Consider the following 14,550-nt stretch of genomic DNA (forward strand, 5'->3'; position numbering starts at 1 on the left):
AGCCGCCGGCTTTCTGCCAGGTCATCTTTAACATCGAGACTGTGGAGCTTTAAAGGCTATTTATAAACTCAGCGAGGCCCACGCTGCAAAAAATGCCAGTCTTAAGCAGGTGTTTGCTCTCATGTTTAATCTGAATGTCTTTCAGATCCATCCATCCATCCATCCAGTCGCTTCCGCTTATCCTCTTCAGGGTCGCGGGGGGTGCTGGAGCCCAGCTGTCATAGGGCGAGAGGCGGGGTGCACCCTGGACAGGTCACCAGTCTGTCTCAGGGCTAACACATAGAGACAGACAACCATTCACACTCACATTCACACCATGGGCAATTTAGGCTACGTCCACACTAGCCCGGATAGATTTGAAAACGGCGTTTTCGTCTGAAAACGCTCCGCGTCCACACTAGTGTTTTCAGTCGTTTTCACAGAGTTGCGCGTCCACATTGAAACGGCCGAAAACGCTTACGTTCCAGTCCTGCGCATGCGCAAAAGCGAATGAGGATTAAATAATTTGAAGAAAAGCTATCTGGAGCATGTACAAACTGATATTAATCTTTTTTTAGGGCTGTTAAAATTGAGAGCAATCAAAACAACTGCTGTATAATGCCCTCCGCTATCTTTGTTTAATTGGTCACATGACTGCATCACATGACTAAAATGCGTCATCGTTTTAGAAAGTCTGATTTTCGAGTGTCCACAGTGCGACGGGGCAGCTCCGTTTTGAAATGTATGCGTTTTCAAGAGCGTTTTTAAAACACTGCATTTTTCCTTGAGGAAAACGCCGTCTCAGTGTGGACGGGAGGCCAAAACGGAGGGAAAACGATTAGTGTGGACGTAGCCTTAGATTGACCAGTTAACCTATCCCCACTAACTGCATGTGTTTGGACTGCGGGAGGAAGCCGGAGTACCCAGGGAGAACCCCCGCAGACACGGGGAGAACATGTAAACTCCACACAGCTAGCACTGTTAGCATCTGGCCCACTGTGATGTTTTTGTTTTGAAGATGATAAAATTAAGAATATATAGTAACCCTAGGGGTGAATTTCATACACACTGAAATCTGCTAAACCTGCTATAAACAGATTTTGTCATATGAATTGGTATTATCTATAGGTAGTGGATGTAATATTTGGTCCTAGAAACTTTCTGGTTTTCGTTTTCAACATGCATAGCCCATAGTTGGACATAACATAGTCAATGGGTTGTTGCTAAGTAACATACAAAAAAAACCTAAATGATTGAATGTCACTCACCAAAACTCAAAGCTCACCCTTTTTCTGTGGTCTTCTTACTGCTAACCGTACAGCGAGCCACATATTTTGCATTGAAAATGTTCCAAAAAGCACCAACACCACAATCACAGCCCACTGAAACAAATTAGCTAAGGTGCTATCTAACAGAGAGTGGCTATACCTACTCATCTCTCAAAGCTTCACCCCTTATGTTGTATAGTGTAAGTTCAGTCTTAATAAAGTTAAAATGAGTAGGTTTTTATATTAAAAATTACATTACAGTTTTAATAAAATAGCCTTTAAGTTATAGAGACAGAAACTGGTTTTGTAGCATGCTGTAGCATAAACATTTATTTCTGCTGTAGAGCTAGACATGTTAACACAGCAGTCTATGGCGAGTGACTTGCTTTTGAAGCCTTTTTGGTGGCAATTCAAGAAACCTTTTAGTGCTTCTGTAAATCAACACAATTTTTTACAGTGGCTAGCAATTGTAGTAACATTAGCTAGTTAACAGTTTTACAGTAACATTTCATATTACACTTAAAGTCAGTGCAAATAGTGTTGAGGAGATACTCGTTATACCACTATCAAGCAATACTTTAATTTTTTTTTCCTATATCATGTTTCCACCTGGCACAGTACTTTTGAATCTGTCCGTTCAACCAATTCTCCATTAATCAGTATATATGGATAAAATGTTTAGTCTGCCTCTGTATCAATCTGAGCTGCTGCTGTTGAGCAGAACAAACAAATGGAAGAAACAAGGTTGTTTGAGAGATAGATGTTGCAGTGGTTCATAATTAATTTTTTACATGAATTATCACCATGCATGTAGCATATTGTTTGTTTGAAGTTACCTGTTCTAATATGCTGTGTGTGCTGCTGGCTAGCCAAGGTCAGCCAGGATTCCTCTTTGGAACTTATAGCGAGAGTGTCACAGTGTGACAAAAGCCATTAAGATTTAGGGAGATATGGGAGCGAAAACGCTGAGAAACACACTTTTGAAAAAAGCTTTGAGCCAAATTGACTGCAGCACACGGAGGAGGGGATAAAAGGCCAGGGAGCTTTGGAAAGCAACAGGAAAATGAGCTCAAAGATGATGAAGCAAAGGATTACATGACTTAGTGCAGCTTTCATCAGTGAGCCTCATCATACCTACAGTCCTTTGAAGATGTAGTAGGTCTAGTTGTAGTTGAAGTGATTAAAATTAGCAATGGGAAAAAGCAGTGAGCTATAATAATGTGCAAAAGTCTTGAGCCACTACTTGTTTTTATATTTTTCTGCCAGGAAGCCAAACTTTCTTTTACTTTTTTTTAAAGTAGTTTCCATCAATAGTTCTTCAGGCTTACTGAAGTTTGTTTAAAGTCTTTCTTTGAACACTGGCTTTTTTCTTTTGCTGATTTTAAGTCCAGTCTTTGTACTACCAAACTGACCACCTTCAGATCCCCCCCTGCCACCTGCTCCTGGATTAAAGATTTCTTCACTAACCAGCCTCAATCTGTCCGACTTGCTGATTGAGGCTGGTGCTTGGACAACAACATGAAGCTGAACTTCATTAAAACAAAAGAGCTCATAATGGACTTCAGAAGGCACAGACAGGTCACTCCCCTGCCATCGTAAAAGGATAACGGGTGGAATCTGCCTCCACCTTCAGGTTTCTGGGCACCCACGTCTCCGCTGATCACACCTGGACCAACAACACCAACGCCCTGGTAAAGAGGGCCCAGCAGTGACTGCACTTCCTCCACATCCCGAGGAAGAATAACCTGGAGAAGAAGCTGCTGCTGGCCTTCTCACACACCTCAGTGGAGACCGTGCTCTCCTACTGCCTGAGTGTTTGGTACTCAGGGGCCACTACTAAGAACAGCAAGGCTAAGCAGAGGGTAATTAACACCACCCAAAAAGTCATTGACTGTCCTCTGCCACCCCTGGAGGCCATCACCAGATCCCCCCGTCTCAGGAAAACCAGGGCCATCACAGGTGACCCCTTGCACCCTGCCCACCACCCGTTTGACCTGCAGTCCTCACGTCAATCAGGTCCGACACTTCTAGACTCACAAACAGGTTCCTACCCTGGGACATTCAGACTGTTTTGTTCTCTAGGTTGTGGCTTTTTCTTATTTTATTTTTTCTTATTTTTGTATATATTTCTCTTGATTGTATACATTTCTCCTGTTTGCTATTTAATCCTGCTGTCTTACTATTTATATGTCATTGTACATGTTCAATGACAATAAAGGGCTATTCTATTCTATTCTATTCTATTCTACTTCACTCTCTGGAGTGTGTCCTTAAAAATTTAAGGAAATGGAGGACAAAAAAAGTGGCAGGTCTAAATCCAGCAAAGGCTTGACACAGATTTTGAGATATTCATCTGGCTCTTCAGGTAATCCATCTATTGTTCACTGAAGCCTCATCAGAAATAGTCTCAGCTGATAGGTGGCCATCAAGAAGTCTTCTTAAGGAAGGGGAAAAGAGAGATAATGTAAAATCATACCTGGATAGAAAAACACACAGTGGAGCACTATCAGTCATGGATCGGCCTCCCCAGAGCCCGGACCTCAACATTATTGAAGCAGTGTGGGATCATGTTGACAGAGAACAGAACAAAAGGCAGAAACATCCAAAGAAGAGCTTTGAATGTCCTTCAGGAAACCTGGAGAACTATTCCTGAAGACTACTTAAATATTGACTTTTAAGCTCATTCGAAGCTCATTAGACATTTTCTTGTATATTTGCACATTTTTCGTAAATTGATCCCCATTTTCCTTGCAAAATGTTACAAAATTAAGGTTTTCTCTAGTCTGTTCCACAGCACAGCATTTCAAACAGTACTTGTGGTAGAAGGTTATGTTGTAGGTAGCAGTAGGAGCTATCTGTTGTATAGTGGTCCTAAGTAAGACGTCACTTGTTCTTTGGTTTAGAGATGGACCACAATCTGTGAGTGGTAATGAGTAAATTTCAGGAGCACTGTGGACACGTGCACATGCATTTCCTGTGCATTTTAAATAAGCTGCTCTGAGCTACTCTTTCTACCAGAACCTCCCCTCCTCCAAACAGCTCCTCATCGTTGGTGCTCTGCAAACTAAATTAATTACTGTGTGCTACTACAGAATTACAGACTTACCTTTAGACATCAACACAAACTGGTGCAAGTAGAAACAATTAGCGCGTTTATCTACTTAAAGAAAGACACAGAAAGCAGAAAAACTTAAAACCGATCACTCCTCTGTGGGAGAAGAGATCAGTGATTTATTTACAGTGAGCAACTTGCACAACATGATGTGGCAGCAATGTTGCCTATGTTGAATAAGATAATCAGTTAACTGTTCAACTGTTAATCTGTTGTTAAAAAAAAAAAAAAAACTATGTTTGCAGGTATAGACCAGGTCACCTTAAGAAAGATTGATTTCTCCTTTTGCCAGAAATAAATATTCCAAATTTGATTTATATTCGTGGGAATGTTTGAGGAATGTCTTAATTCATTGACTCATTCATGCATCCTTTCAAGGTGATATCTGGAAGGAGGTGTATATAAAATACTGTTTTCAATAAAGCAAACTCAGATTTACAGCCCGGCTGAGCTCAACCCAAACCAGGCCAGCTGCACAAATACACAAAGGAAATGGCATCATTATTATGACTCACAGAGGAGGCTGTTAGGAAAAGTGGGCTCTGGACAACAGGGAAAGAGGGAGATCTAGCAGGGTGTTTGCTTTAAGTGCAATTCTGAGTGATGATGTCACATGATGAAATGACAAAAGAAGAGATCTGGGATTTGCCTGTTGTCTTTTTGGCCCTACGAACTGGGGTAACTGCATCAAAGCAACCCACAGACCTTTGTATGATAAAATAAAACCAGATCAAACCACATAAGCAAGTCAGAAAGAAAATAAAGGCCTAAAACATTCAGAAACCTAAACCAACTCGTCTATTCTGAGCACATTTTGAAGCGTTCATCGGCTGGTTTCCTTCAAAGGAAAAACTCGTGCGTTGAGTGCATTTTCCAAGCTGCAGGACAGACTAATCAGATCAATTCTGAGTAATGTGCAGCTGTTTGGAGAGAAACCCACATTTTAACACAGCGTTCGAGATGTCATTGCATGTCAGGAATAAATTACACGAGTCATGGAATTAATTTTGCAAGGGTCTTTTGGGATCCTCCAAGTTGTTATCCTGGTCATGAGCAACATGCTCGCAGCAGCTGCAACCCCATCTTCTTCTTCATCATCATCATCAGCATGCGTAAAACAATATTTTTGATTTTTCTTCTTCACTGCTTTGCACAGTTTCTCGAGCTGTTGTGTCCTCAGGCTGCTCTGAAATGAAGCCCTGGACACACACTTGCAAACAATACTGCACACACACACACACACACGAACACACAGAGGCAAGCATCATTCCTAGAGTTTTTTAGGTTGCTGGCTGCTGTAAGGCCTTTTTTTCACTCCATCGTTAATTAGTCATTTAATTAGAGAACTTCAAAGTGAAAACATCCTATGCTGTTGGGTGGGCTGTGTCTCTGTGTGTGCGCGTGTGTGTCAGTGTGAGTGCACTTATTTGCACGCAACAGTCTTTTGGGCCTTATAAGGTAGAAAAATGACTTGTTTGAGTTGCATCACTGTTTTGGACATTAACCCTCCTATTCAGTATAACAAAGACACAAGGAAACAGCTTAGCTGAAACCAAAAATCATCAAAAGTTGAGGTGAAACTCTCACGTGCAGCCAGATGTATCGAATGTGTTTTGATTGGCTTTGGATCTGCTTCCATTGATTTGTAGCGATGCACTCCTGATCTCGTTTCCTCTTCTTCCCGCAGCCCGACGAGCTGGAGGGCGTCCACACGCACACCTTTAAGCTGAAGCCATTCAAGAAGGCCAAGAGTTGTGATATATGCAAGCAGGCCATCACCAAGGAGGGCCTCATCTGCAAAGGTGGGTGTCTAGCATGTTGGCTTTAAAGTTGATCTGAGCAGACGTAAGACAGTAGACCGAGTAAATTATGACCAGGCAGGGGTCGGATTCCCAGAATGGCTGAGGGTGAGATTCATTTATAAATATAAAAACTGACCATTTTATAACAACTGCCTCTATGTTCCTTAGACTTGCTGCTTCTGCAACCTGGAAGTGGCAGTAAATAGATGTATATCAGTTATGTTATGAGTTATGACCCAATTTTACTTTAAGAAACATTATTATAAACATTGTCAGTCTGTGAAAAAAAGTGTGGGCAGATAGTTTAACAAACCCCTAGACATCTTTATTACAGTAGTTAGCACCATCGCCTGACTAAAAGAAGGTCCTGGGCATGGTCTTGTGCTGCTGAGTTCAATGTGTTGTGCATTCAGAGATACTCTTCTGCATACCTTGGTTGTAAGTGTTATTTGAGTTACTGTTGCCTCCCGGTCAGCTCGAAGCATTTTAGCCATTTTCCTCAGACCTCTAGCATCAAGAAAGCATTTTCTCTCTAAGAACTGCCGCACAGTTCAGTTCAGTGCAGTTCAGCTAAAGCTTGATTCTAGCATAATTTAAGCCATTTAGGTTTACATTAAAGAAAGGTTTAAAACAAAGTTTTATTTGTATTTGAATGTGTTTTCTCCCCAAGTCTATTTTTAATATACACATCCTTTTTGTTTACACTGTACGCTCTATTTATGTATGCATTGGTCTACTGTTTTAGCTTTGCTTTCTCTCCCTCTTGCCTTTGAGCCCCTGCCTCCCCCTCTTCCTCAATGATCCAGTCACATGTTTTTGAGTCTAATTTTAGAAGTACTAAAGGTTTTATTGTCACTCCAAGAAAAGTCCAAGGGAAATTAACATTAGAAGACTCCCAGGCAGCCTCACATTTCCTCTGTTTCTTTTTCTCTGGTCTCCCTCTATCTGTCTTTGCACTCTTTCCCTTGCTCTCCCCATTTTTGAACTACAGTACAAACAGAGTGTCTTTAGCAGAGGCCAGATGACAAACGGGGAGAAAAGCCCAGCAGTAGGGGAATGGGCTTGTATAGGGCTTTGGCTGAGGATTTGGTGTTAAAATTAGCATGGCTGCTGCTGCTGCTGCATTAGCCTAGATAAGAGGGGGAAAGAGGGGGAAAGGGATGAGTGGTAGGGGAGGGGGCCAGAGCTAGGGTGAAGAGTGAGAAATGTGGGTAGCAACGACGCTGGGTGATAGATATGGGTACAGAAAAGAAAAGAAGGCATACACTTTTATTTATTGTACTTTCTGTCCTGTTAAACTAGAGCTATAGTGTACTATATGTTCACAAGCACCTGGACAATTATAATTATCTAAAAATCCTTGTTGTCCTTTACAGTTACCAGGAAGGGTTGCTATGCAACACATTGCTGGTTATTGTAGCCAAAGGATTAGATGTGACAATAAGACTATGTGCTGTGCAATCGTCCAGATACATTGCTGTAAAATCAGCTAAAAAAAACTCTCAGGGAGGCCCTTTGAATGTCAAAGAATGAGATAAACAAAAGACATACAAAAAGATTAATCTTTGCTAAAGTGAAGCCATTTCTCTGTTTTAGAGACTTTGACAGAGCTGTTCATGCCTTCATTTCATCTCGCCTCGACTACTGTAATAATCTTTACTCTGGTGTTAGTCTGTCATCAGTTAGACGTCTACAGCTGGTCCAAAATGCTGCAGCACGGTTACTAACTGGCACACGCAAGCGAGAACACATATCTCCCATACTGGCGTCATTACACTGGGTGCCAGTTAGTTTTAGAATTAATTTTAAGATTTTTTTTTTAAGGCATTGAATGGGTTAGCACCCTCATACCACTCCTGCAAGATCACTGAGGTCTGCGGATCAATTGCTCCTGGCTGTCCTGAGGTCCAGATTAAAGCACAGAGGAGATCGGGGCTTTGCTGTAACTTCTCCTAAACTGTGGAACAAACTGCGCCTTCACATCAGGACCTGCCCAACATTGGACACTTTTGAAACCCGTCTGAAAACCCAGTTTTATTCCCTGGCTTTTAAATCAGAATGAGTTTGTATTACTTTTAACTATGTTATATCTTACTCAAATCTTCTAATTTTATGATTCTTTTTCTTTTCTTTTATCGTGTCTCCCTATGTTTTTAATGTCTTTTAGTTATCTTAATTGTACAGCACCTTGGTCAACATTTGTTGTTTTAAATGTGCTATATAAATAAATGTGACTTTGACTTTGACTAAAAATGGGGGAGAAAAGTCATATTAAGCAAAGTCATAAAGCAAGCAATCCTGTGTATTTTACCCTACATAGGACTTTGTTTTGTAAAATAAGCATCGTGTTGTAATCAGTAACACTTCAAACTAATGATTGGAATCCTACGCGTATCTTCAAAGTGTTTGCTGAGGTCATAAATCCATAAAGAAGAAGGTTTATTTCCTCATATACCTATATACAACCTGTTTTCAAATAGAGGATTCGCCCCCTCCTGGTAGTTAAAAAGAATGCAGCTTCAAGGTTTCTGTGCAAAGGCTTAACCTTTCTGACCTGAAACTTCTGACCATCTTTCATAAAGAGTGTTTGCTTCAAACATGCAAAAAGACAAATTTGCATTAATAAATGAATAAAATTTGATTACAGACTGTTACTATTATGTGCTGAGGAGACTTGTACCACCTTGATTCAAGTGTGACCCATTAACAGTCTAGAACATACATTAAAAGTCCAATTTATCACTGTTTAATCAACATTCTGTGTTCATTTCAATCACTTTGGCTTGCATTTGCTATTGATTTTTGCATCAATGTTTCACCTTTTGCCTGAAACATTAAGGTAGTGAAATGCAAACTGATGGATGGATGTTTGCTTCATGTGACCACTTGAGGGCAGCACCACAGCATGTTGGCATCAGGGATGGTGCTGACCTTATTTCAGTTTCAGTGCATTCAGCAGTACAGCGCTGCAATTCTAAACTCTCCACACCATCTAAGCACTTTAATTGTTTTCCAATACTGAGCACACATCTACAGTTGCTGCTTTCAGCTTCATTTTGCGATCTATGTGAAAGGAAACATCCATTAATCTCTTTACGGTTGTTAATGGTTTTTGCTCCTGTGGGTGTAAATCAACAACTGCACTTAATGCTGCCTCTTTTATTTCAGCGTGCCGGTTGTCCTGCCACAAGAAATGTGAAGTGAAGGTAAGACACGATCTTCACCGTCTTCTTTTGTTACTGATGAGACTGATGTCTTCATTGTGCATTCTAGTCTTTGTCACACCATATTACTGTATAGAAGTACACATATTTTTACTTATTGTACAAGCACATACAATGCACCACACATACAGCAGATAAACTGTGACTGTGGTCATTGCATCGGGAATAGCAGGAATTTAAAAGTTGCTTTTCTACACGGTTTTTCCCCCTCCTGAAGCACTATTGCAAATGTTAAGCGAAGCCCATTTATGGGTTTTTTCAGGCTGTTTAAATCAATTTTAGCACTGCATGGAAAAATGCACCGTCCGGCAAAAAAGCTTTAACCTGCCTGCCTCAGACTGCAGTGTGACGTCATCCAGAGCCGCGCACTGGCTAATAAACTTCATGCAAGTGCACATCCCCACTTAGATTTCTTTGTAGTTCACACACACATTCAGTGTGTGAATGTGTGTGTGAATGGGTGGATGACTGAATGTAGTGTAAAGCGTTTTGGGGTCCTTAGGGGCTAAGTAAAGCGCTATACAAATACAGGCCATTTTCCATTTACCATTTGTAATGGTGTGGGTTATAGTGCTTATACGGTCGTCTACGGAGGACCAAAACTGCTGAAACCATCAGCACAGGTTGAAAATTAATAATTGAATCCATGAAATACAAAATTACGCAAAAGGAAAAATAAATAAGGGAGTAGATAAATACAAAGACAAGAAGAAATATCAATTTGCCATATTTTGTAAATTAATACTAACATTTTTGTTTAGATTGTTTTGGTGCATCTGATGGTTCAGTTATTTAAGTATTTAAGATTTTGGCTGTTTGATCCAACACAGAGAATAAAAAGACTCATGATTCTGATTACTGTTGAGTAGCATGTGACATGTCCTTACACAAATAACTTTATCAGTTTAAATATAATTTAAAACAATTTTATATACTTAAAAAAATCTTTTGAAAACATTGTTGCCTCATTTGTACTTGGCAGCCCTCTGTTTTTTTGTGTGGTTTCGTTTCGTTTTCCCACAATTATTTTTCACTGTAAATGATCGCCCACTCAGATCAACCCCTAATTTCACTTCAATTACACCTCATAATTCAGAAACTGCTGATACTTACCAGCTATGCATGAAGCATTGTTATTAGTATAGTGGCTTTATCTTGTACCATAATCAGCCATAACTATGAATTGCTAACAAAATAACTTTGACCATTTGGGGCATGGAGATCGGACCTCTCGGGGTATCCTGTACGAGGACTTTGGCATCATGGTCTTCAGCTCCTTTGGATTAGCAGTGGGGCCCTACTGGGATTGGATTTTGATAGTGCTATTGAATTGGGATCATAATTTCGGTATATTTGTTGTGTTCCTCGAGCTGTCACTGAGTATATTTTGAAGTGGCGTGAGGCGTATTGTCTTGCTTGGTGGTACATATCATCGTGACATCCACATGAATGCCAAAACCCAAGGTTTCCCAGCAGAACATTGTCTTATAACAAGATGATCAATTTTATTCACTTCACTTGTCAGTGGTTTTTAATATTGTGGTGGATCAGTGACTTCAAATACATGTGCAAAAAAAAAAAAAAAAAAGAATTTTACAAAAGAAGAACTACTTGGGGGCAAATACTCCATGTAAGGCTTCATTTCTGCCTCTTGACTGACTGTGGGATCACAGTTCCACTCACCACATTTGATCCCAATCAGCGGTAACAAAAAAAATAAAGAAAAAAGGGGAGAGCAAATGAAAAGGAAGGAGCGGAGGAATGAGTGAATGAGAAGCAAGGGAAAGGGTGGAGGGGAAGAGTGTAAAAAGGCTGTATACTTAGTGGTTTTAGTTGTGACTGGTGGGGAGAAATGTTGAAATGTCTCTCCTCTCCTTTATTTTCCTCTCCAGTTCATAACTCCTCTCCCCAAAAAACCTCCCCTCAAGCCATTCGTCTACCCAAATATTACTATAGGAACAAAAGTTATGTGTTCCCAAAACATCCACGGAGAAATCTGCCAAATACCTCTAAAACCGGGCAAAGTCATTTGTGGTGGCAATTTGGGGAATAATCAGGATAGCGTCATGAGTCATTCGTTCTGGTGGTGACAGACAGCCGACAGGAAATGTTTTGAGAAGAGAGTAGGTTTGCGTGTCAGAAGAGAAAGGACTGTAGATGGAGGGACATTGTAAATCTGGATGAAAATTAGAGTTGCGTTAATGTGCAAATGCCAATATTGATTTACTTGGGAGCAAACATTTGTGTTGGCTTTATCCAGGGAAATGACCCTTGAACAAAAACAAACAGGACACAAATATGCCAGTGCCGTGCTCGTTGTTTCAGGTTGTAAAAGTGCGGTTACGATTTGTGCAAATACGAATGTGAATTTAGGCAACGCTTTGGGCCGCCTCTTCGCTGACCTTGAACAGTAAATTTGTCATGAAGCACAATGAGGTTTGTTGCCAGCAGTTTGCAGTTCACCAGACATGAAGATAACTGCAGCGCTGCACTGATTTCATTTTGTGTGTTTATTATTTTAATTCGCCACAGCTTCCCCTTTATATGCCAAACACTGCCCAGGGCATTGAATGACAGTTGCTTGAATGTTTTAAGGGTTTTTCATTTGGGTTTATGAAGCATTTCTGTGTTTTTATAGTATTTTAATGGCACCTATACTGATTTTTATGAGGGCATGATGATGGTAATTGTTTCAACATATGCTATGAGATAATATTTGCATAATCTATTTTGGTGCCTGCTACATAGGACAAGAAGGACAAAAGTGTGCTGATTATATAATGACTTACAAGTTTACAGTCCTTGTAGCTGACCATTTATAGACAAATGTTTTTTGTTTGTTAAGGCGCTTAACACTGACCTGTGAGTCACTGAAGCATAAAAAGGCTACTAACCTAAGATATGAACCAGTGCTATGTCAAAAACCTGATATATGGTATGCAAGATATCCTTAATAAATTTTGAGGACAAGCGGAGGGGCAAAGAAGATGTGTCAGGTTTAAAAATACTATTTACAACAGATTAACAGTATTCAGAAAGCCATGTGCTTAAGAAACAAGGAAAAATCCAGCAAAGACCTGATACAGGACCTGAGAAATTCATGTGGACCTTCAGCTGATCATCTACTGTTCAATAAAACCTCACCAGAAATGGTCTCAGTGGAAGGGTGGCCATCAGGAAGCAATTCTTAAAGGAGGGAAACTGGGAGAAAAGACTGAGCTATGACAGCTGCACAAGAACTGTATTGAAAATGAGGGCGAAAGATCTGATGGAGTGATTAATCCAAGTTTTTTTTTAATCTGTTCAAATCATTGTGTGTTTGGAGGAGATCAAGAGAGAAATACAATGAGTGTCTACAGCCATCTGTAAAACATGGTGGACTCTCTGATACAGTTTGGGCAGCATTTCAGTCAGTGGTGTTGGAGATCTTGTCAAAATTGATGAATTATGAACTCAGAAAAGTACCATCAGATTTTTGATCCACCACACAATACCATCTGGAAAACATCAGATTAGAAACAGCTTTCTTTTTCAGCACGACAATGATCCCAAACACACTGCCAATGCAGTAAAATCATACCTGGATAGAAAAACACACGTGGAAAACCATCAGTCATGGATCGGCCTCCCCAGAGCCCGGACCTCAACATTATTGAAGCAGTGTGGGATCATGTTGACAGAGAACAGAACAAAAGGCAGAAACATCCAAAGAAGAGCTTTGAATGTCCTTCAAGAAGCCTGGAGAACTATTCCTGAAGACGACTTAAAGAAATGATGAGAAAGCTGCTTAAGAGAGTTCAGACTGTGCTGAAGAATAAAGATGGTCACACCAAGTATTGACTTTCAAGCTAATTACAATTTTACAAACTCTGTTTTTGCCTTATATACTTTTTATCACAAAATATAAGGAAATACATAGTACTGAAAATTTTTTGGGCTCTTCCATAACGTCCATAAACCATTTTGCAAACACCGCTGTAATCTTGTTGTCAGTGAAACAGTTAGCCTAATTCTGCGAAATGTTGAAAGTCAGTAACCACATGCAGTTCAGTCATTAACTTTTAAAGCTTATGAAAATGTCAGTATAAACATACAAAAGACAGACATCCACTAACATGCCTTGATGAAGGCAGCTAATAGTTTCTGGCTCCTTTTCATGTTCTGTTTTTCTTTCCGTTCTTTCTGTTTGACCACAGTCATCTCGCTGCGGATGTCTGTTATTAGAGCTCTGAGGATGCTCCACAGCACACAGAAGACAAACTCCACAGGCTTCTATCTGCCAGTATTGCACCTATGTTGATGAGGAGACTTGTTTGCACAGTGGCTGGCGTTTTGCCTAAAGTCTGCCAGGACACCTAGGCTGAGTGTTGGAAACAGAGGCTCTCTGTTAGACAGAAGACTCCTGTGTTGATTCCTCACACCTCTCTCTCTCTTTCAACCTGAGCTTCAGATAAACAATGTTTAACAATTTTAAATAGATATTAATTTGGAGTAGTGTTTGTGACCACCTGATAAATGAGAGTATTAATAATAATAATAATAATAATAATAATAATAATAATAATAATAATAATAGTATAGCACTTTGAAAAACAGTTACAAAGTTCTGCACTGTTTATCTTTATTGTCACTGAAAACAAATTAGTGCATCCAAACACTTGATACACTTGAAAACAACAAACTTACTTTCCATGGCTCTATCACTTGTTGTTTGTTTATTTATTTTTGGTTACCTGGCACTTTTTGCCGTTATTGTGTGCTTTGCCACTTTCTGCTCTTGGGACTGTACATATCCCACTATTGTCACCACTTATTCAGAAGTTTTTAAAAAAAGCCGTTGCGAGGTCATAATTTGTGAAGTTGGAAAAAATGTGTTAAGCAAAATGTAAAAGCGTAATAATAAGAATAAATATAAATACAGTGGAACCCCAACTTACGAATACCCCATTTAACGAAAAATTCAAGTTACGAAGGCACTTAACGGCAATATTTCTGCCTGTGTTACGGCAAAATGCCCGTGTAATGAAATCCGCTGGCTCTGATTGGCTGAGCCCAGAATGCCTACAATGCCCACAATGCCTTCTGAATTATGTGACAACCCCCTTGGCTTTCGTACTTGCGCTTCGCTGTTCCACTTGAACGACGTATTGTTGTTGCAGTTAGCA

At 40.1% G+C, this 14,550-nt stretch overlaps 1 protein-coding gene across 4 annotated transcripts in view; it reads left to right on the forward strand.

The window, feature by feature from the left end:
* The window catches only part of LOC146361404 (tensin-1-like), a 121,638-nt gene that overhangs the window by 22,376 nt on the left and 84,712 nt on the right, over positions 1-14,550 (forward strand). For all 4 annotated transcript variants that reach the window (XM_084921928.1, XM_084921924.1, XM_084921923.1 and 1 more), the window contains exons 2-3: positions 6,047-6,161; positions 9,330-9,367. In XM_084921928.1, the coding sequence (XP_084778054.1) occupies positions 6,047-6,161; positions 9,330-9,367 (153 nt within the window). The remainder of the gene's footprint in view (positions 1-6,046; positions 6,162-9,329; positions 9,368-14,550) is intronic.

The sequence above is a fragment of the Perissodus microlepis genome, chromosome 23, assembly GCF_051167445.1.
Source record: "Perissodus microlepis isolate ML-2025 ecotype Zambia chromosome 23, ASM5116744v1, whole genome shotgun sequence".
In the NCBI taxonomy this organism is placed as follows: domain Eukaryota; kingdom Metazoa; phylum Chordata; class Actinopteri; order Cichliformes; family Cichlidae; genus Perissodus; species Perissodus microlepis.